The 23,455-nt window shown below is 54.2% G+C and overlaps 1 protein-coding gene across 2 annotated transcripts in view; it reads left to right on the plus strand.

The window, feature by feature from the left end:
• Positions 1-23,455, plus strand: part of PRKCE (protein kinase C epsilon) — a 477,122-nt gene that overhangs the window by 449,825 nt on the left and 3,842 nt on the right. For both annotated transcript variants that reach the window (XM_037066522.1, XM_037066523.1), the window contains exon 14: positions 3,431-3,577. In XM_037066522.1, the coding sequence (XP_036922417.1) occupies positions 3,431-3,577 (147 nt within the window). The remainder of the gene's footprint in view (positions 1-3,430; positions 3,578-23,455) is intronic.

Raw genomic sequence — 23,455 nt, forward strand, 5'->3', positions numbered from 1 at the left:
TGTGGCCTGTCTTCCTCTGGAGCCTGTGATGGGATGGAAAAGAGATGGGTGGGGAGAGAGAGGAGGGCACTGCACTTGTGTCCACCACAGCATCGCTGTGGCTGAAGAGCCAATCAGAAAAGAGTGTCCACCCAGGATCTCTGCGGCTGTTCTGGATTCAGACATGTCATAGGGAGACTGTCCTCACCCCCTCAGAGAATCCCTCACATGTGAAGGTGCTTAATACTTGCCCAGGGCAGCTGTCTCTACAACGGAAGACACTTGTGCTGAGGCCAATGGGTGGTTACCTGTCACCCTGGGAAGGCTGCGGATGCTGAGGTGCAGGGAAGCTACGTGGACCAGTTTGCCTGGGAAGGGTCACCTGGCCGGGCTGAGATGGGACCGTGGTGACGGCTCAGGAACCTTGACTTCAGTGCTGGCCAGAACACCCTGAAGTTTGGTGTGCCAAGTTGGCCAAATCCATGTGCTCTCCCCAGCATGATTTATGTTCCTTGTTCTTTCAGTCCACTCCCCATGTTTACCTAGTTATATGTATTTTGCAAAGAAATGGTATGTCACTATCATAAATGGAAAATCAGTAGCATTTGCCATAACTAATTAACATAATTTATCATATGAAAGTGTTAAAAACAACTAAAATGATTCTGTAGGTGTCTGGGGTTGACACATAGAATATTGTGGAAAAATGCCACATCAGAACATGTTACTTTTTGCTACACGTGGGGCCTTTTCCTTCCTTCATCCTTCACCTCAGTGTTTTCCTCCCCACCTCATCAATTCCCCTTTCTTTCCCTCCGTCTTTCCTTCCATTAATGAAGTCGGTCCATAAGGAACTGCTGTTTACTGAGTGCCCAGTGCGCCAGGCACTACGCTAGGTACTCAGTGAGTGCTGGTGAGCACAGCGGCCATTGTCCCTTCCAGCAGAGGGCACAGCCTGGCCCGGTGGGCGGAGGCAGGCAATAAATAAGAAATGCATCCATACGTGGTACAGTTGGAATAAGATCAGTGAAGGAGCCAAACAGAGTATGTTTATTCACACTTTATTTAACACATATTATTGAGCATCTAGTTTGTGGCAGGCCCTTTGCCAGATTCTGGTGATGGGAGAACCTATAGCACCCAAGGTAGCTGGAGCCCCAGCCCTGCAGAGCCGGCCTCTCAGCCCGGGCTCTGAATGCCAGTCCAACGCACCTTCATGGGAGCCTCCTGCCAGCAGCCTGGCGGAGTCCTTTATTTTGGATGACCCAGAGCCATGTCAGTGTCTGGAGATATTTTTAGTTGTTCCAACTTGGAGCAGGGGGTGCTATGAGTAGCTAGTGTGTAGGGACCAGGGATGCCACTAAACCTCCTACAGCACACAGGACTGCCCCACAACAAAGAAGTATCTGATCCAAAATGTTAGCACAGAGGTTGAGGAACTTTGACCTACAGACATTCAGAAGCTAGAGTCCACGCTGTGTTCCCAGTTGGTGACAGTGAAGGGCCTGAGAAAAGGCACCTTCCTTGTGAGAAGAGCCTCCCCCCGGCTCAGGGGCAGCTTCCTGAGGCGTTAAAGCCTGGGGGCTTCTCTGCAGCCCTGATCTGTCCCCTCCCTTGGCCTTGGAAGCCTTCACTTCCTCACATTGTCGCTTGGTTCCAGGGCCAGGCCAGGTTTTCCATGGCTCTGGCCACTGAGCTGCATGTGTCTCTGAGGGCTGCTGCCTCTGTGAAGGTGGCACAGAGCTCTAGAGAAAGCCATAGCATTGTAGGGTTGCACGGTGCACAACCTCCCGGCTGCCTCCCGCCCTCCCCACGGGGCCCCAAGGCCCAGCCTTCAGCCCCACCCCCATCAGTCATTTCAGTGCTGTTCCTGCACAAGAGCAGCCAGGCATGGAGCCTGGTGCTGGGAACATAGGACTGCTCCTGTATTATAGAACTTGCCAAGAGAAGGAGTGTTCCAACAGATTATAATTTAAATAAACAAGAAATAGGAGGTCCCAGTCCCCACAGAGGGGGGCATCTGGGACCCAGAGGCTTCCCAGAGGAGGCAGCATTTTGGCTGGTTCTTAGAGGATTCCTAGGCACTGGAGAAAAGCATCTGTCCAGGGGACAAAGAATACAAAAGGCCAGCAAGATTGACTAGGCTCAGATCAAGAAGTTTCTGTCGCCAAAGTAAGGAGCATGGGCTTCCACCTGCAGCTGATTGGAAGCCACTGGCAGTGCTTAAGCAGGGGGCCTCTCCTGACTTTGATTAGAAAGGTGACGTGCGCTGGTACCGTTCCTGACACGCATCTACCCACCACCCCTTTACTCTCTTACTCATGGCTCCCACCCGTTCAGCAGCATTTGGTCTGTGCCCATGGGTTTCAGTTTCAGGGGCACCAGGCAAGAGACAGTAGGAGGCTCTCCCAGTCTTTCTTGCTGACGAAGCCTGAAATTCCACCATTATAGATTCATTCCTTTATTGGCATAGAGGTAGTCCTCAAAAGTTCCTTTGTTAAATACAGACACAGCCTTCTCTCCCTGTGAAATGTAACACATCGTCCCTAACACATGCACACCCACGCCCCTACCTTTATTTTGGGTGAGTATCAGAAATATTTCCACCTACTAGCACTGTTGGTTTTTTTTTTCAAGGTTATGTTGTTACATATCTGCTCATTTAAATTACCATTTGCTGTCAGGACTGACTCATTTAATAGGAATGAGTTCCCGTGGGTGTGTTGGGTCATAAGACACCAGCCAAAAAATGTAAAAAATACCATCAATGTGGTTTTTACGGGCAAGCGCTGAGAAAGCAGTAAGACTTTCTTTTTCTTGTTTTTTCAAAACATTTTTATATACATGTGTATTTTGGGCTAGAGATTACAAATTCAAATCTTTAAAAAGTAGGAGGGCCCAGGTCCGGAAAAGGGAAAGGGCCAGGAGGTGCCTTTAAAAGTGCACCCCAATGTAAATGAATGTCTGATCCTTTTTTCGTACCTCAGAAAGGACTGTTGACTTCGCAGCGTAAGTGGGTTCATCGGACCTCAGTCCCCCTGAGGAGAAGGCGTGACACTCTGAGGGCAATGAGGGAGTTAGTAAGAGCCTGAGTTTCTGATCCATACTGGGTACTTTGCTGGCTGTTTGACCTCAGCCAAGTTAATTAACCTCTCTGGGCCTCAACTACCTCACTTAGAAAACAGGGTTAGTAGTAGTAGTTCAGAGGGTTGCATCTGGCTGCAATGAATACACACACACACACACACACACACTGCTTAGAATGGTGGCTGGCACACAATAAGGGCTGTATAAGAGTTAACAATATACCCTAAAGTGTGAAGACCCTAAACACGCAGCAAACAGGCCCGGGAGGCGATCCCGAAGACGTGGCCCTGGCTGACTTCGTCTTCCCCTCACAGCCCGTGCCTATCAGGCCTTCATCACTAACTCTGTGTCCTCGTCCCCACAGTTCATGACCAAGAACCCCCACAAGCGCCTGGGCTGTGTGGCGGCACAGAATGGCGAGGACGCCATCAAGCAGCACCCGTTCTTCAAAGAGATCGACTGGGTGCTCCTGGAGCAGAAGAAGATCAAGCCGCCCTTCAAACCTCGAATTGTAAGTGGGGCCTGGAGCTCCTCCCACAGCGCGGCCGGCGGGGCACCGGGCAGGGAGGCTGATCTGGGCACATCGTGCAGCCAGAATGACAAGCGACGAGGTGGCCGAGGCGCTCCCTAAAAAGCGGTGTGTGCAGCCCTAGGGGTTTACTGTAGAAAACGTGCCGGCTGACCCACAGCCGTAACCAAGGCGGGACTTCTACGGGACACTGTTGAAGCACCTTTTTTACTTGTTTATTTTGAACAAAAATGACAACTGGTACTGGTTCTCCGTGTGTGGTAGCAATAGGTTTCTTTATAAATAGGTTTGTTTTCTAAATGAGTCAATTTAAAGAAAAATATCAACTCCGTATTTCACAGTCATTATGTGGAGCTAGCACAGAGCATGAAGTTGTGACTCAGTGGCTGACATTTGAGGACTGTCCCGTGGGAACCCATGGTGGGGACCTCATCTGGAAGAGGCCAGTTCCTGAGGCCACGCCAGAGACCTCCTGTCCCTCCTCTGCCTGGCTCTCCCTTCGGACTTCCCTCCAGGCTCAGCACTCCCTTCCTCCAGGCTCTCCAGCCCGTCAGGGCGGTGCCAGTGGAGGGGGCACAGTGGGGGCCTTTGAAGCCCAGAGGCTGGAAAGAGGAATAGAACCATGGAGTTGGGGCTTGACCCAGAGCAAGGGTCATGCCCCGGCAGTGACCTGCTGGAAGGGGGGCGTGGCTCTCCTTCAAGTTAGCGAGAATGTGTGTATGTGGTGGGGAGCGGGCCTCTTAATTCTCTGGCTTTTAGCGTGATGAGGCTGAACATGTAGGTGGCCAGCAGGTGTGCTTACAGGGAGTGAAACGGGTATGTGGGACTGGACTTCACTGAGCAGAAGCCCCAGTCGGCCCCCGGCCACCCTCACAGTGTCGGGCGGCCCCTCTTCACTGCCAGGTACTCAAGCGACCCTTCTGTGCTTTGCGAATCATCAGAGAGGAACTCCGTTATAATCCAGGAGGTTTTCTGGGGAGCAATACTGACGCTGCCATGCTTCTCAGTGTTCCATTTGGGGGCCGGGGTGACTCCGAGAGGGAGGGCGTGGTCCAGGCTTCAGCGGGACTCACCGCAAGGCAGGTCCACCGTCCCAAGATACTCCATCCTACCACCGTTCTCCATGTGCTTTCTTCCTTGGTTTTAAGACTTTTCACTGGCCAGCACGCAGCTTGGAACAGGCTGGGTTTAGTTAGGGTCACCTTCCTTCCTGGGTAACATCCCGCTACCCCTGCCCATCATCCCCGCAGCTCTGGAGCCTGCTGTGCCAAACCCGGGCTGGGGTGTGGGGCAGGACTCACCAAACATGCCAGCCCGCCGAAGGCTACCCGCTCCCCACCCCCCAGGGTCTGTGCAGGTGGCCTTCAAGGATAAGATTAGCTCTCCCCCTGACAAACGGAGGGGAAGCAGGAAACCAGAGGCCGGGCAGAGGAGGAGGAGGAGAAACTAGAGTGCTGATCTGAGGGTGACGGGTTAATTTTAGGTTTGATCTAAGTGAATCGACCCAAAAGAAATTGGGTAGCAGAGCTAAGTAAAGAATCCAGGCCCAACGAACAGGCACCCAGTACGGGATCTAGGACTGACCAGCCAGCGAAGGTCTACAGAGCGCCTTAAACCTCAATCTGAACTTGGGGTCAACAAGACGGCCTAATGCTAAGCTTGGGCTGGAGGAATGGCTCCTTCCTGTGGCACGCAGGGCGGAGAGGGTGGGGACAAGCCCCAGGGGACTGTCCACAAGGGCTGTGAAGGAGAGGGTGGGCCTGGGGTAGGGTGGAGGCAGGCAGCGGGCCTTTGCTGAGAGGCCCCATGAAAGCCAGCGGTCAGGGGTTCAGAGGGCAGGGTCTCTCTCTGATGTGGCAGAGCGCAGTATGAATCCAGCAGAGGTGGGTGCTCTGAGTCTTCAGGAGTCCAAGTAGCTGTGGCCCCCCAAGCCCTTCCCAAAGCCCTAGCAGTACTGGGGTTCCTCACAGAGCTTCCACCCTCCCATCCAAACTCCGAGCCGAGGGAAAGTGCGGACCTCAGAGGAGTTTCACTGGCAGCGGTGCCTGGCTTCCCCAGGGGGAGGGAAAGGTGTGCACAGGGGCGTGGCTTCTGTGGGCCAGAGGCGTGGGGGAGGAACCAGGAGAAGGGGAAGGAATGAGGAATGACTCAAGAGGCCAAGCCCGTGCCCTGATCCACTACTTTGCAGGCCTCACCTGGCCTAGATGGGCAGTGATGCCCCAAAAGCTGTCCTTGGCCAGGAGCGCAGGTGCTCCTGTGGGCAGGGGTGGGAGGGGGCCCTTAGGTACCAGCAATAGAAGTACATCTCTAGGTTAGCAGGTCAGGACCCCTTGAGGATGGGGTGAGACTCCCATCTCCGCCTGCAGTACAAGGGGCCTGTGCTTGCTTCCTTCCTTGTACCTGCAGAGGATGCCACAGCCCCCGGGAGCGGAGGGCACAACTCTGCATGCTTCCTTTGCTGAGGAGCTCGGCTGGGCTCCGAGGCCTCACCACCCCGTGACAGGGTGACAGTGACAAAGGGCAGGGGCTGTCCAGGAGCTCCCACCCATTTCCAGCTGTCTTAGCCATCCTGAAGCCTGACCTCATCGCTGCCTTGGAAATCACCTCCCGTGCATGTTCCTGCTCACCCCCCACAGGCCGCCACTGTTGGGGGGCAGGGCAGAGGGCACTTCCTCGGTTGACTTGAATTCGGTCTGGAGGAAAGAATTGGAGCACCTGAAGGAAGGACGGGAAGGGAGCCTGACATTGTGCGACAGGGTGTGTCAGATCGCATTGGGAGCTGGATAATGTTGATCCTTACGGAGGTCTCAGCTACACATGTTTAAAGACTGAAGTTATTTAAATATGTGATCCCATGCGTATCCTTCGGACTAGAGATTTCTCTTTGGAAAAATATCAAAATTGGGAAAGAGCAGAATAGTCCTCATCTAGTTAGCAGGTTGGAAACCTGTCCCAAGTCCGCCCCTAAGTCAAAGGCTCTTTTCTGAAACACGCAAACGGCACCAGCCTCAGCCATCCAAGGGCTCGCCGCACACAGCGGAAGTGAATTTTGAGTCGATCAAAGCCCACCCGCAGTGCTGAACCTACTGTACTTCTCATCTCTGAGAGCCTGGCAGGACCCACGGGGAAACCTCAGGGAAGTTTTTATAAGCCTTCGCCCATCTCCAGCCTACTGAGGATTAGCCCCCGGGGGAGTGGGTGGGAGCCTGACTCGGAAACCAGCTGTGAGGACAGCTCTGTGCACCAAACACAGGGTCAGCCTTACCCTCAGGCAAGATGGGTCACCCTCTGTCTTTGGCCATTGGAGAGACACTGAGAAGTGGAGGTCACAGAAGTCTTCTTCCCTTTGTGGGACAGGGAGTTCTATCACAAGACAGGCCTTTAGTGTCACAGGCTTGAAGATACATCAGGTGACTTCCAGGAAGAGCTGGGAAAGAGAGGTTTTGACAGGAAATGAAGGAAAGCTGGTTTGGAGGCTGGCAGTGGGAGGAAGTAGCCAGGAGAGTAGGTTGCAAGCAGCCAGGGACAGAGTGAGGCTCTTGGATCTCAGGGATGGACTCCAGGTCAAAGGAAAAACGTGAGAAGGAGGTTGAGGGGAGGGACAAGTGTCAGCAACCATCCCCAGCCTTGCAGTGTGGTGGTGGCCTTAAGACACAGTGCATGTGTTCAGCAGACCAGGAAACCAGGCACAGACTGTCCAGCTCTCAGCAGGCTGAAGCTCTCGGGGCGTCCGGGTGAGGGCCTGGGGCCTGCGAGGGAACGTGGGTCTGCTCTGTCCTGGGTCAGCTCACTTGCCCCCTCCCCATGCCCAGTGAATCACACCAGAATGCCGCAATCCCAGAGACCTGCTGAGTAGCTACTGTCCTCCTACCCAGCTGGCCGTGCTGAAGCTGAGGTGGGGTGTCTGTCTGACTCAGGAAGGAATTGGTTTTGCCTGGTGATTGGTGGTGAAGGTCAAGTTGTCGGGTCTAGGCTGTAAGAAGCAGTGGCATGTTTTCCAGAGCTCCTGTCCATCCCCGTGATACCAATCCCTCTCCTCGGCAGAACCTTCTGGGGGGTATGCTGAGCCTGCACTCTGCCCAGTCTGGTGCCTCTGGAGGCTGTGTCCCTGGGCCACCCCCATGGGGGCTGGGGATGTGGCAGGAAGGTAGTCCCCAGGCCTGATTCGTCCTTCCCCAGGGCCTCCCCCTCTGAAGAGCACCGAGGAGATTGTCTGGATTCCTGGCTGGAATTTGGCCCCTGGTCAGGTTCTGTCACATACCTCCACTGGCTGCTGTCCTCTCCGGACCTTTGCCTCCTTGGGGTGGTTGCTAAGCTCCCAGGTGTCTGAGCCTCGCCATCTAACCCCTGCCCTGACTCCCTGGCCATCACTAGTTCCCCGGGCTTCCTGACTTCAGGTTTACTTACGCTCCCTGCACGGGCCCCCACCCCACAACAGTTTCCGTGGCCTCTGTTTCCGCGTGATTTTCCTCTTGCTCATCCTCCCAGCTATGGTATACCTTCTCCCTCCTTCACTTCCTTCTTGTCCCCCTACGCCCACACGCTCAGCTGACGTACAAGCAATGTGCCATCAACACTGAACCGAAGACCTGGTGCCACCAGGCACTCACACAAGTTTTCTGGGGTGTCTGGCTCCAGAGCAAGGACACACGCCGTGGGGAGCGGGCGCCCAGCCATGAGTGGGGGAACAGAAAAGCCAGCAAGGCTGGAGGCAAGGTCTCTGATGCTGGAAAAAAAGCTCCAAGCCTCAAATTCGTGGGTCTGTCCCACTGGGGATTTAGGTCCAAGATGACAGCAGCATCATGTCACCAGTAAAAGCAGCACGTTGAGCTTTTGTGTCGCTGCTGGGTTTGCCTCCTTTGGGACCATAGAGGACAGAAGTGATAGGTTTGCTGTGGCTGGAAGGCGTCCTCTGACCTTGCAGATCTCTAAAGTATTTTGCTCACTCCTAGCTTCCCTCCTGCATATTCTTCCCAACCTCCCTCTCCCCACCCCAATAAAAAAAGCATTAGGCTCTGAGGTTATGGCTCCCAGGGCCTTGGCACCAATGGGGGTTCAGGGGGGAAGCCAGGAGAAATCTGCACCCCCAGAAACCTAGCAGTCCTCAGTGAAAGCCAAAGGCAATGAGGGAAAATGCTGGCCAAGTAAACTTCTCTTTGTGTACGTGTTCTCTCTTTTCAAGTTTGCTTCAGTGTGAATGTCCCTCTTTAAGGTAAGGCCTCCAGAGAGGGGAGTCTCTCCAGGTAGGTGAGCCCTCAGGCCCGGTGACACGGAGGCCCCTTCCGACCTCATGATCTGTTTCCATCCGGCCATCCACACTGCATGGTGGGACGCCAGGGAGGCCTTCCTGCATGCTCCTGCATGACCGGCTGTGCTGGGAGAACACTGGGAAGTGGGCTTGAGACCCACACACCTCACCAACTAGTGGCCTGAGGAGGGGCCCCTCCCCTGCAGTCAGCCCGCTGGCCCAGGGGCTGCCCGATGGCGTGGACCACAGAGACAGAGCCCGGGTGATCCTGAAACTGTCCTCGTCACCCACCCAGCAGAGCAGAAGCAGGGTGCGGATGACTCCTACATCCTGGCAGTCAGGATGTCTCCCTGAGCTGTCCATGCTGTAGTGAGCGCCTTCAGCCTGCAAGAGGCTGCAAGGTCCCTTGAAGAGCAAGGACTCCAGCCCAGCACTGGAGGGTGTGGGAGAAGTCCAGGAACCTAGTTTTGCTAGTTGGCCCAGGTGGCAGTGTGGTACAGTGGACATGGTACTGGCTTTGACCTCGAAGAGACTGGGTTGAATAAAATTGCCGTCACAGGAACACCATTGAACCTGCAAATTCACTTCAGCCCAGACGTCTAGCCCCCTTGAGCCCCCCCATTCTGCTTACCTTTAAAATGGGATGAGAACACCAGCTCCCAGAATCATAAACGGGGTTAGCGAAAAGCCCAGATGCCTTGCTCACTGTATTGTTTCCTCTCTCTCCATTCACCAGTTCCCACCCCATCCTGTCAAAGCTTCTTTTCCTCTCGTCCCAAGGCTCCCAGAGTCACGGCTTAAGGGTCACAGGAGGTAGTGTGAGGTTCGGAGGCTGGGCTATAGGGTCAGATGCACCCAGGTCCCAGTTTGGGCTGTAGGATCTTGGGAAAGTCATCCCATCCCCCTGAGCCTCAGTCCACTGACCCGCAGAGTTGAAATGGCAGTGTGTGCCACACTGGATGGCGTGAATGGACTAGGACGGTCCTTGGTGTGCCGTGAGCACGGGCATGGTGCTGACAGTGATGGAGACTGGGGGGGGGGGGAGTCTAACATTAGGGAGGCTGGACTGAGCATTAAACCTGTTCCAGAAGGGTGGAGGGACCAGGAGTTCAGATGAAGGGTGACACCACACGGTTAGGGAAGAAGTCATCCCAGGACAGAAAGGCATCAGAAGGCGGGCAAAAAAAAAATGCAATTCAGACCCTGCCAGAGAGCCTTCTGGGGTCTAATTCTAAGATGGGAGAGTACTAGGGGAAGGGAGGTGACGCAAGACCCTGTGCGACTCACCCCAGATGCCAGGATTCCCCACCCTTTTGAGCCTTGAAGTAGCACCCCAATTTCTCACATGATCTTACCCCCATTATCCTTTGAACTTGCTCACCCCCTTTCCTTCCTCTGCTGTTGTGCTCAGCAGGGTTTCTGCCAAGCATAGCTCTCCGTGCCCTTTGGTGCCCCTCGGTGTCCCACCCCGAAACGGCGGGTGCTGTTGCTGAGCCACCATGCTAGCCCAGCAGGTTCCCAAGCGGGCCATGTCACAGAGATTTCTTCACCTGAGAATTCTTTTTGCAGCAGCCTTCCTGCCGCCTGGGGAGAGGAGCCACCTGCACTTTAGTTCTCCTCTCCCCTCATCGTGCGGAGGGGCTGGGGGGTAAGGCTTTGAGCCCTGGGCTGGGCATTTCTATAAGCCCTGAAGGGTTCATTTATGACTTAATAGCTGTTAGGTTGGGATTTGCCTTCATGGGTTCATCAGACTAGTGCGACTGAATTTAATCTCTTCCCTGCTCCACTGCCACTTGAGGTGGCACCTCCCTGGGCACATGAGACCTCCTGGGCCGTGCCCAAGGGATGAAAGGGAGAGCAGGGGCAGTCGGGAGAGGTTCGCTGCACTAGCTGGGTCTTGGCAGGGGAATCCAGGGAGGGTTCGGAAGGGAGGACTACCTGGGCAGAGGCTTGGGAGACAGAAAGGCAGGATTCGGATCAGCTCTTTTTGATGGGTTTTTATTGAGCATGTACTTTGTGCTCTCTGTGAAGCCCCAGAGAGGGAGGTTGACATAGGAGGACAGGAATCCCCTGTCGTCACCTTAATATCACCACCATGAGGAGTGTAGGTGGCAGGACGAGATGCTATAATAGGAATACTAGACAATAGGGTAAAGCCCAGGACTTGACTTTGGGAGGGGAGTTTTGCAGCTCGGTAGAGGACAGAGGGGAAGGGATAGCATAAAGAAGAGGCCACCCCCACACAGGCTGGGAAGCAGGGCCTCTGTGTGTCACTGGAGCCTCTTCCCACCTGCGGTCCTGCAGGAGGTCCTGTCCAGGAGGGGCCACTTGACCAGTGCCCTCCTGCCCATTTCTGCAGAGAAAGCCAAAGGGTGGCTGGGCGGCCAGAGGCGGCGGGGCAGTGGTCAGAGGCTGAGTAACGCGCATCAAAGTAAAAGCAGGAAGAACATTAAACCTCCCCATGGATGGGGCTCGGGCTTGTCTCCTCAAAGCCAGATTCCGTTCTTCAAAGGCTGAAGCACCAGGGACACTTTGCGAGCTGATGGGGTTCCCCCACCCACACCAGCCTTCAGGTGCAGGACCCCGATTCTCCAGGGCTGCATCTGTCATGGAGGGAAGACGCTCTTGGAAACTCAGTTTTGCATGTGGGGAGATCGGTGCCCTGTGGACTCCCCATTGTGAGTGCTGGGGTAGTAGGTGGTAACAATTGGATTTGGCCTAAACTTGACACTCAGATGTCATTTTGGAATTCTGGGATTTGACAGACACGCAGTAGGCTTGTGAAGATGCAGTAAGTTTCCACATCAACCTCAGTCTCTCCAAGGGGAGAAGACCTGACCCATGAGCCCGCAGCCACCAACCCTCCATGTTATTCTGGCTGGTCCTTTTTGGGATCTAGCCTGGCCCCAGAGGGGTTTCCTTGGAGTGCAGCGCCTGGATGTAAATGGAGTATTTCAGGTTCGTGAGCCCAGCTAGGTGTGGAGAAGGGTAGAGAACGGCCAAGACAGGGAAATATGTTTCTTGCCTTAAGTAGAAACATGAGATGATAAGCCAGAGTAAGCTTATTGACTGGAAATATGACTTACAAAATAAACCAGACCTCGACTCAGGGCCTCAGGCAGACTCGCTCCTCTGCCCACAGCTGGTGGCCTCTCAGCTGGTTCAGCGTTAACTGGAGGTCTTCCTGGAGAGCACGGCAGATTTGGGCTGCGCATGCGCATATACCTGGGGTCGGGTGTTCCACCTACTGCTTCAGAATAGTGACCCAGAAACGTGGGGTTCCAGGATTTAGCCCTGACCTGCATCACAGGCAGTGAGCTCAGAGGAAAATGGTGGACGGAGCCGGGTGCTCATCCTGCCGTTAGAACCTGTGACACCCTGAGTGAGTCACTGAACTTCTCCGCTCACTTCCTGCCAATGAGACCACGCACAGTCCCCGAGATATCTTCCAGCCACAGCCACTCCATTTAAACGTGCTCCGTGGGGACACGGGTTGAGGATTTTTAAAGTCAACATTGCTATAATAGAATTCACACAGAGTAAAACCCACTGGTTTCAGGTGTGCAGTGCAACGTGTTGAGCAGTGGATAGACAGGATGCCTCTAGCCCCCACATGGTTCCCAATGGCCCTTTGCCTCAGGCAGTGTCTCATCTGCTCTCTGTCACCACCGTAGGTTCATCTCTCCTAGAGTTTCACATCCATGGAGCCACATCCTGTGCAGTCTTTTGTGCCAGGCTACTTTCATGTGGCATCGTGTGCTTCAGATTTGAGATCTGTGTTTTTAATTTGTTATTATGGAAAATTCAAGTATGTACCAAAATAAGAATCCCCAGGTGTCCGTCACCACCTCAGTCAGCAGGACCTGGTTAATCGATTGCGGGGAGGGCTTTTTATCTGTTATAGTCAGAGCTGCATCCTCACTCAGCAACAGCTCCTGGCACATAGTAGGAATTCAGTCCGTGTTTGTGGGAGCGATGAATTGTGTAGATCTACCGGTTTTTTTCCAGAGAATGTGTCTCTATTTGCCCTGTCTCTAAATTCTCTTCTCACCTGTTATGGCCCCAGACCGATTCCAGTGTGTGCCTGGGAATTTGGGGATGATGAGACCCTGCATTAGGGATCCTGACATTGCTGAATGGTAAAAGGAGGGGGGGTCACCCCATCTTGACCTGAGAGGCATACACTAGAGTGTTTACAGTTCCTGTTTCAAAGCCAGTAGGCAGAGCAATAATGAGTCCCAGGCCAAAAGAACAGATCTCTATCTAGAACATTTTCATAAATAAGGAGGGAATAGATCAGTGAGTGGAACAACAGGGCTTTTGCCAGAACCAGATGAGAAAGCTTTTTTAGGGGGGTACCAATAGTTATCCCTGGAAAGCTGACCCAACAGCTGTCAGTAAAGACGCTGCTTTAAAAAGTAGATGATAAATGAGAAAGGGCCCCATGGTTAGGAGCAGAGCGGGGCCAGGGTTGCCCCCGTGGGCCTCCCCACTTTCAGCTGCAGCACCCAGCACGGGTCCTGCCGCAGCACGTCTCCCGTGCAGGGCCAGCTCGCAGTGCAGCCTGGCGCAGGAGCTCGGGCCTCAGGTGAGCCACGGCAGGCGGGGCACTGTCTCCTCCTCAGGTTTTTTCTTCCTGGGAATCCACTGGGTTTTCAACACTTTCTATTCAAGGCTCTACAACTGGGTGCCCCTTCACCCTCCTTTGTGGTCTATCCAACAGTGGGCTGTAAAATCAATTTAGTAGGCCAGGTGCAAAAAATCTTGTAATGAAGGGTGGGATGGGGTGAGATAGGATGGGGTGGGGTGGAGTGGGATAGAATATTAGACTAGAACAAAGAATACATCACATAAAGGCAGTGCGTAGCTTGCTGAATCTTCCTTTGGGGTGGTACAAGGAGGTGCTGTGTGCTAGGTCATATATGAAGTGTATTTCTTACTGTTGCCTATAATGAAAAATTTAGGAGGGTGATGCCTTTCTTCACCCCAGTGTCTAAGAAATGACCCCAAAAGGTGTGGGAATGGCAGCCCCATGTACATCAAGGGGCACAGGGCAGGAGGCAGTTGCTTGTTTATGCCTTTGTCACACAGCCACAGCCCCACTGGCAGCAGCCATCCAGCCCTCTGTGCACGTGAGTGCATGGACACCTCATGGCAGGAAGCGGGATGGCACGTGCCGGGGACAAGGGCTTCAACGTGAGTGCATGGACACCTCATGGCAGGAAGCGGGATGGCACGTGCCGGGGACAAGGGCTTCAGGGTCAGAACAAGCTTGTTTCATTCCTGTCTCTACCTCTGGCTGCCATGCACCTTGGGGAGGCTGTTTACTGATCTCAGTAGCTGGGGCTGTGGTCTCCCGGGAGGGTGGTGTGCGAGGTTAAATGAGGCGGGCAGGTAAAGCACTTAGGAGACATCTCCATCTGGGAGCCTTCTTACATTTTCCACAGGAAGAAATGGAGGCTGCGCCAGGCACTGTGCTGGCGCTAGAGATCCAAAACAGACACCCGGCCGAAGGAGGGCCCAGCCTGGCAGACAAAACAGTTACTGAGCGAGTCATTATTTAGTTCCAGTTACAAGGAGCGCCAAAAGTGAGCAGCACAGGGCAACGGAGCTGCAGGAGGGGGCCAGCCTGGCTGGGGGGTGGTCCCCAGGAAGGGGCCTTCCTGCCCCTCCTAGCGGCAGGAGACCCCCCTTGTTAGCGGCCTCAGGAATGGTGTCAGGGCTCCCTTGCTGCATGTGAGGGGGAAATGGACCCTCCTCTGCGCTCGCTTCTGGTCTTGGAGGGTGGTGGTCACCTGTGTGAGAAAAGCTGTTGCTCCCTGCCATCCTCTGGGGACCAGCAGGGTCCGTGTGATTAACTGGGAACTGGCGAGGACCGGCTGTGGCTTGGACACTACTAGCAAGGGAATACGCAGCAGGCGTGACTAACCCCGAGACACCACTGCCTTATGAGGGAGCCAAGATTCATGGGGCACTTAGAGATACCCCCAGGCCATTTCTAAGTTCCCCGCTGAATAGCGTCAGGGGCCAGAGGTTCACTGTCCAGGTGATGAGCACTCATCCAGAACCGTGGGACCCAGAAGGACTCTTGGCTGGGATGTATGCTCCATACTTCTGTTACCTTATTTCAGAGTCCCATAGGTGTGGACCTGGGCAGGCCGGGGAGGGTTTGAGAAGGCAGGCATTATCAGCACTTCAGAAATACCCAGAAAGACCTCCTTCTCTGAAAGGAGTGGAGAAATACTGTGTCTGTGCAGCTAAAGCCTTGAGATAAATGGCTTCAGCTGGTCTTAAAAGATCCTCCTGGAAAGAGTCTTCCGTACAGAGCCTGCATCTGAGCGACTTCACCGGGCCATTCCAGAGGGACCCTCAGCCTTCCTGCTAACTGAGTAACCAGTGGCCGCAGGGAATGCCCGGGGCTGCCCATGCCCCCGCCCCCGCCCCCGCCCCGTGGTCGGAGGGGTTTCAGCAGAAGAGGGCATCTCAGGTCCTGGAAACACCTCTCGGGGCTTTGCCCTCCAAGTGAATCCTCAGAGACAGTTACCGTGGCACTGAGGAATTCAGGCTTTATTGGACGGGAAACTTTTAAATCCGTGGCTCCTAACTTAGCAGTGAGGTCACTCCCCACCCCAGCCCTCTGAGAATCTGATACAGCAAACTCTCTCCAGGAAAATCCAAAATTCCCCCAGAGGCGCAGCACACTGGGCTGGATTGTACTAGGTTCCAGGAAGCCCAAGGCCCATTACCTAGGGTGGGGGTTGGCGAACCCCGGCCTTCGGGCTCGACCAGCCCGCTGTCATTTTTTGTGCAGCGCTCAAACCAAGAAGGGTTTTTGCATTTTTCTCAAATGGTTGAAGAGATCCTTGGGTGGCATGTGAATACGAGAGCAAGTGGGAAAGTCGGTGCCCGTCCAGTACGTGCTGCCGGAGCACAGCCACGCTCCCTGACTTCCGTCCTGTCTGCCGCTGCCTTCGTGCCACAGCCGCAGAGTGGGGTGGTTGCGACAGAGACCCTGTGGCCCACAGAGCCCGGGATACTGACCATCTGGCCCTTCACGGAAAACGCACTGCCTCTGCTTTAGGAGCTGGTAGCCAGCCAGGTGAAGAAGGCTTGCTTAAAATGCTTTAAGCATTTTAAATCACTCTAAGGGATTTAAAGCATTAATCACTTAAAGTGACTGAGCCGTGGAAGTTAGAGGTAGGAGTGGCTTTGAAAATCACCTTGATGAGCTCCCGCTGTGCCAAGGTCCGCCAGGGACAACAGGGACGGTGGTCCCTGTCCCTGTGGGAGCAGGGTCCAGAGAGGTGTGTCTTGGGTTCTCCTTTCAAGTCCTGTAGGTTTCCAAACTGGCTCTGCCTTCTGAACAGTTTTTGGGCCGTTGCCCTGAAGTTCTGTTTAAAAAGCATCATGACACGTGTTCGAAGTTGGGTAACAACTTCTTGCTGCCAGTGATCCTGCTCTCTGCTGTAACGCAGGTCCGAGGGCCGGCCCCACACCCCTATAGACGGCTGATTCACAGGACTCCTAGTAGCCCACTGAGCTCCACAATCGCTGGAGTATTTGCTGCGTATGATGGCGGGGAGGTTAGTGTTAGCTAATAAAAGTCTCCAAAGTAACTGTTCAAACAGAAGTTGTAGAAATGTGGTTTTTATAGCCCAGCAATAAAGAGGGGACGAGGAAAGAGGGGAAATGATTGAATTCCCTCAAACAGCTGATTGGACGGAATCCAGGTGTGGTTGTCTGTTCAGAATGCTTGGTGGTCGGAGGGACTTGGTTCGTATTTATAGTATTTTTCTGTACACTGACCGCCTCAGGAGCAAAGCAGCTTTCCCACGGGAGTGGTGTGGACGGAGGCAGCAGGCCAGTCTGGAGGGGTGGGGCGTTCAGGCCACCTCCTGGGGCTCAGTGGCTCTTCATCTCCGAAGGCCATCGACAGAGGCCACCAATGCTACTTTGGACTGGGAGTATCCAAGAATCAAGTGGCTTCCCGTTTTTAAATGCCACGAAGCTGATTTTTGGTGCTTAAAAAGCAAAGGGGTCTTGATTTTCTCCTCCCCTGCAAGGAACTCTACCAAATACAGCAGAGGTCACACACGGGAGAGTTGTGTGGCCCGTTCAGCCAGGCTGCGTTTAAAACGTAGGAGAGCTGACGTGAGGCCCTGATGTCATCCTCCTGAACGAGGTGGACAAAGTGACCACGGCTGGGGAAGGGCCCTGGGAAGGGTCCCGAGCCGGACCCTGTCTCACGCCCTGTTTGGATATGCGTCTTGAAAGAGAAATGGGAAGCATGCCAGTGACATTTCAGGATGACCGAAAGCTGCAGGATACAGCAGAGAAGAGGACAACCAAATTATAACGACATTTGCATAGTACTTCAGAGTTCAAGTGAGCCTTACTGAGAGACTCTCATAATAGCCCTCAGCAGTCTAGGTATATTTATTTTCCCGCCTTTTGGTACATAAACTGAGATTCAGAGAGGAAAGTCATAGAATCTTTATTTATGGTGATCTTGACAGGCTAGAAATAAATGCCAACATAAGAAGGAATCAAGGTCAAATATAAAGGATTACACCAGGGTTCGATAAGTCGGTTTCGGAAGCCAGGAGTATTAGCTTCCTCGGGCCACCACGATGAGGGCCAGCTGGGGGGGGTGAGAGTAACAGGAGTGTGTGGCCTCCCACTTCCAGAGGCTAGAAGGCTCACCTCGAGGTGTCAGCGGGGTCTGGCGCCCTCTGAGACCTGCAGGGGAAGGATCCTGTTTCTCCTTTCAGCTCCTAGAAGCCCCAGATGTCCCTTGTCCTGTGACAGTGTCGCCCTGTCTATGGCTCTCACATGGCCTCTGCCCTGAGTGTGACTGTCTCTGTGTCCAAGTTTCCCCGTCTTATAAGGACACTGGTCACACTGGGTTAGGGCCCACCCCAGTGACTTCATCTTAATTGGATTACATCTGCAAAGACTCGTCTCCAATTAAGGTTACTTTCTGTGGTCCTGGGAGTCAGGGTTCCAACATATCTGTTTGGGGGACATAGTCGGACCTGTAACAAGGCTAAATGGGATTGGTCAAACTGCAATTTCTGACAGCTACTTAAGGAAGGATAATACTTTGGTACTATCTTAGCTATCAGTTTAATTTGAGGGTTTCCACCAAGTAGAGGTCATGGCACAGAATGCAGCATGGCTCAGACCAGAGTCGACAGTCGATCGGCCAGCCCCGGCCGCCACATTCTAAGAAGGCGATGGGTGAAACACGGCAGGGAGCCCTGGAGAGCACCGGGCACGGCAGGTGCCCTGAGAGGCCGCCTGGGCGCCCAGGCCAGATGAGCACTACGCTTTGCCCTCCCTCCTACCAAGAAAGCCCCACGTATGCCCAGCTCCTGGTGAACAAAATTAAAAGTGGGTGGCAGTGGAGGATTGTGTTTAGAGAAATGTCCAGGTAAATGGTAGTTACCTTATAACTGGGTTCCAACCCAGCCTTCAGCCCGTCAAGACACGGTGTGGCCAAGTTTTAGGTCACCGATGTTGCGCAAGTGTCCTGATTGTTGACATTCTTGCCTTTTCTTCTAGAGTATTTTAAAAAGAAAGTCAAGCTTAGATACGACTGTCGACATTTCAGAGCTAGGGGCAGTTTTGAGCTTGACTGTCCCAGTGAATACAGTTATTTTTGAGGAATGAATGGTGCATGTCTGCTGTGCGAGACGCTCTCAGGACACATGAGATGCTAGAGGGGGCCAAGTGCATGGCCCAGGAAGTGCCATAAGGGCTGGGAAGAGAGCGAGGTGGGAGCAAGGCTGGCATCAGGGGGGACGTGAGAGGGAGTTGGAACCGGACGGGCAACGTCAAGGAAAGCTCACACTTTGAGACCCTGTGGAGACAGTCACAGTTCTGGGCAGGGTACCCCTGGCTTGGGGCCACACTATGTAGGTGCTTGCTGTCATGCCATGCCTGGGTGAAGAGGTGGGCAGGGACCCCCCAGGTGGCCACATGAAAGCCAGCCCCATGCCCAAGCCCATAAGATCAGAGAGTTTTCTCGATGCTTCGGAACAGTCATCTGTTGCTCTCCCAGTGATCAAGTGGAGACGGAAGCAGGCATCGCTGTCTCCTCTGAAAGCGCGCGTTTCTGGCTTCAGCACGGTGAATGCTGGCAGAGAATTACACCAGCCACAGAGGGAGCACATGCCGGGCTCCCAACACTGCCACGCCCAGCTGAGCCCCCAGTGCCCGCTGGCCTCAGAGAGATTTATGAGATGAGCTCAAGGCTTTGCTTCTCAGATGCAGTTTTTCAAAAGGACCTAGAGTGCCTGTAACTCGGTTTCCACGAGTTCTACTCCGCTCCCCCACTGCAGACTCCAGCAGCGTGTCCTTTCACCGAGGTCACCCCTAGACCTCTCACCGCCAAGACCTCATCTCTGCAGGGATGCCAAAGCGAGTAGGAATGTCATTTCTGCCTTAACCCCAAGCTCGAGGATTAGGGACATACCCACCAGGTCCCTCAACTCCCCTTCAGCCATCTGTCTTGGTGCAGTTTCCCCAAACCCTGGCTGAACCCGTCTCTATCTTGTACCAGCAGCCGTCAGGGAGCCTGAGTGCCCAGGGCGCCTGCTGTCAGGGGAAGAAACCCCAGTAGCCCAGCCTGCTCCTCCCAGCCCTTCGAGGATCAGACCTCAGCCTTCTCCTCGCTCCACCCGTTCTTCCCCAAGTGGAAGCCCCTCTGGCAGGTCAGCTGCCACCAGTTCTGAACGTAGATCACATCGCTGGCTCTAGATGAAGCAGCAGCAAGAGCGGTGCATTCATTCATATGTTTTAGTAGACATTTACTGAGCACTCACTAAGTGCCAGACATTGCACTAGGCTGGAAGTGGAAGTGTGAGTTCAGCCCGGTCCCTGTCCCCAAGTTGCTCACAGATTAGTTGAGAAGGGAAGGGAATCCAGGGTGCTGAGTGCTGTGCTAAGGGTTAGGAGCCATTATTGGTGTCCACAGGAGGCCTCCAGGGACAAGGAAGGGCCTCTAAGTTGAGACACAAAGGTGAGTGAAGTCCACTCTGTAATAAGGAGGGAAGAGGGTTGTTCCAGGCAGAGGACTCACTGTGCAGAAGCTTGGAGGCAGGAGCAAGCCCACGAGTCCAGGGAACTTTGTGGGAGAGGAAGCCAGGTAGGCAGGCAGGACAAGATGCTGAAGGGCCTTAGAAATGTGCGTAAGAACCTGGGCTTTTCCCTGGAAACTCAGTCCCTGGGGGAAGCACTCGAATGTCCAGGCAGGCCCCAGCTCAGCACTAGCTCAGGATTTGGAAGCGTGCAGAGGAGTGTAAGACCCAGCCCCCACCTCCAAGAAGCTCATGGCCATCTTGGGCTGAGCACATGGACTGCGCTGGGTAACACTGCCAAGCTGTGTGTGGTGCACAAACAATATGACTCGGAGGTAGAGTAGGAACTCACACTTACGGGGCACCTGCCGTGGGGTCAGGGGGCACTGAGGCACCTAATGTTTGGCATCTCATTTAGGCCCCTCTTGCTACCTGCCTTGTACAGATGAAAAGACCAAGGCTCAAAGAGTGACGCCATCTAACCAGGAAGGGACAGTACGGGCTGAGAGGTCAGCCAGTGCTCTTTCACCTCCTCTGGGCAGCTCAGCCCCCTCCCTGGTGTGTGCCCAGGGACGGGGAGTGCCTCAGGGAGGAGATAACATCTGAAGAGCTGGAGGGTTGTTACAAGTGTCCTAGTGTCACCTCTCAGGCTGCAGTGTAGGCTGAGTCTGCCTTAGACATGGGAGGCGTCTGGGGTTACCAGGGAGCTAGGTGAACCAGGCTGTCTCTGGGAATTTGTCCATTGGAACCTTGGAGTCAGCTCATGCCTGTGAGGGAGGCAGCAGCTTTTCAAAGAATAAAGTCGGTCACAGTCCTCCCCAAACGTGAGGATGTCATGCTGCCTACACGCTACCAAGAGGCAGTGGTATTTCCCAGAGATAATTGCTTTGGAAAACTTCCCAAGTCTCCATGGTTAACTATCAGGCATTGCACACAGTGGCGGTGCTGGCTGTTTGAACTCGAAGTGAGTAACTGACATGCACCTAAGACGTCCAGGGAAACAGGGCCTGGGCAGTTGCACAAGGGGCTGGGCGAGCCAGGTATGTTTTCCTGCAGAGCTGTTAAGGAATGGCATACTCACTCATATACCTCAGATGATCTGAGATGCCTGCAAAGCCCAGAATTGAGCTAGATGGCTCCCCAAGCCAGCCCGCCAGGGAGCTAGAGGTCCTCGGGGAAGGATGTTCCCAGCTCGGTTGCCCGAGCCCCATTCCCGGTACCTAATTGGCAAGCTGTGAGGCTTGCACACAGTGTGGGGTCTAGGCCTGGCACCATGCTCAGGAAACAAACCAGTTCCCAGGTCCAGCAGACACCAGTGACTGAGAGGTGAAGCACAAACCAGTCGATGATCAGGCAGAGCCAACACCAGAGCCCTGACAGGTCCCCAGGGTTCTCTGTGCACAACCAACATCCCCCTCCCTCGCCCCTCACTAGCCAGTAAGAGCTGGCCAGCAAAGGGGTGGCCCTACCCTGAAAAGCACAGGGGACCTGGGCAGGGCCCGCCCTTGGTGATGCTGTGTTGAGTGTTCCTCCTGCCCTGTTCCATGGTTCCTCTTCTTCACCAGCTCCTGGCCCTCTGACCCGCCAAGTCCCCCCTGCCCTCCTGCCCTCACTGAGAATGTCCCATGGTCACCTGGGATGATCCCCAGTACCCCCCAAGTCACTGCCATCTTCTCCCCACCCAGATCCTCCTTCGAGACTCATTTCACTCATCTTTGCAGACCCACACTCTGTAAGGTCTCCGCAATCTTAGTGCACCGCCCTCCTTCGATAGAGATCTGCAGGCGAGGCGTCAGCACACCTTTCCCCAGGCGCTGGCCTTCCACAGACTGACGTGCCTCACTGTGGGGACGGGCCTTGATGTTCTTCCTTGAAGTCAGTCTCCAATGCAGGTCCCCCGTTTTCCTCTGGCTTCGTGCACGGTCGAGATGGAAAACAGATAGCCCGCATGCCAGGGGCCAGGCCTTCTGCTGGAGATGACGAAGCACGAGGCTTTCCCGGTTCAAGGGCAGCACGTACTTCCCTCAGCTGCAGGGCCTGTTTCCATCCCTCGGGCTTTCTGCCTCTCCGTTCTGTCTCCCTCCCAAGGTCTCTGAGACCTACCTGCTGTGCAGCTCGAGCCCAGGGAGAAGAGGCCGAGCCGCACCGACGGGTTTGGGGAGATGATCTCATCCCTGCTCCGTGCTGTGCATCTGACTCTGATTTCAGGGCTGGGGCAGTTTGAAAACAGACCCCCTGCTGAGCTCGCCCAGTCCCTGTGGAGCCCCCTCTCCTCGCTCCACACCCCTGTGCCACCATGCCGGCCTCCTGACAAGCCTTCCTGGCTTCATTGCAGCCTCATGGCCTCACCTAAACATCTGATTGAATTTGCCCCTTGCTGTCTTCCCACTTCCCCAGTGTCCAGCCTCCCAGACATTCCACCCCATGGCAGGCATCCTTTGGGGGCCTGGATTTGAGGCTGGCTCTGCCCTTACCTGGTCGGGGACTCTGGCAACTCAGCAAACCTGTGAATCACATTTCTTCACCTGTGCACTCAGGCTGATACTAACCTGCTCCAAGGATCAAATGAGCAAATGAATGCGAAGGTGCTTTGTAAACAGCGAACACCCCAGACCAGGTTCTGCAGAACTCTGCTTCAGGGAGAAATATTAATAAACTATTCAGGACAAAGATATTATGCCAAGTTTGAGGAAGGCTGGCCTGAAAATGTCAGCTGGGTTTCTTGACTCTGGGACGTCTCAGAGCCCGTACGTGGCCAAGGAGCATGGCAAATGGGCAAGAGCAGGGTACAGAATAAAGGCTTCATCTCAAAACCGCTTTTTTCATGGACTCCTTATTAATACCTTTTAGGTTACTGGCTTCCACAGAACATGGCATCTGCTAATATTATTGCTCCCACAAATAATAATGCTGATCTTTCCACAAGACTTATCCCACCATCCAGGTCACTAACCCTGGGGAACACCAGTTAAATTGTGTCTGAGAAAGTATTGCCAGAGGCCTTTCAAGCTCCTCAGCGCTGGGCTGTGTACCGTGGGGGACAGGGGACCAGGCCCCGAAGGCCTCTGCAGTCGGACTCCATCCCGACCTCCTGCCATCTTCCCACTGGACTCTGCCCCAGCAGCTCAGCGATCCCATCGCCCTGTGTATTCGCCTTTCGTGTTCCTGCCCCTGCCCTTGGCCCATCCTTCTTCCTGACAAGTGCCTTCCTCCCGTCTCTACCAACACGATTGTAACTCAGTCTTCAAGCCTCAGCTACGCCCCCACTTCTCCGTGCCAGTTTTTCTAACCGTGGCAGACTGTTCCAGATAGGAACACTGACTCCGAACTCGACCGTGAGCCCCTGCAGGGCTTACGCGTCCTGACTTTCTCCCCAAGCCAGGGTTTGTTCAATTGCCATAAGCCCTACTTTGGGAACTTGAACCTCCAGGTGGGGATGGGTCCTTCTGAGCAGGCCGTCAGGGGTGGGTTTGTTCAGTTACTCAGTGCACGTTCATGGCTGGGAACCCAAGGTTGAATAAGGTCCCTGCT

Source organism: Sturnira hondurensis, unplaced genomic scaffold, assembly GCF_014824575.4.
Source record: "Sturnira hondurensis isolate 20B ecotype Veracruz unplaced genomic scaffold, ASM1482457v3 Scaffold0016663, whole genome shotgun sequence".
NCBI lineage: Eukaryota > Metazoa > Chordata > Mammalia > Chiroptera > Phyllostomidae > Sturnira > Sturnira hondurensis.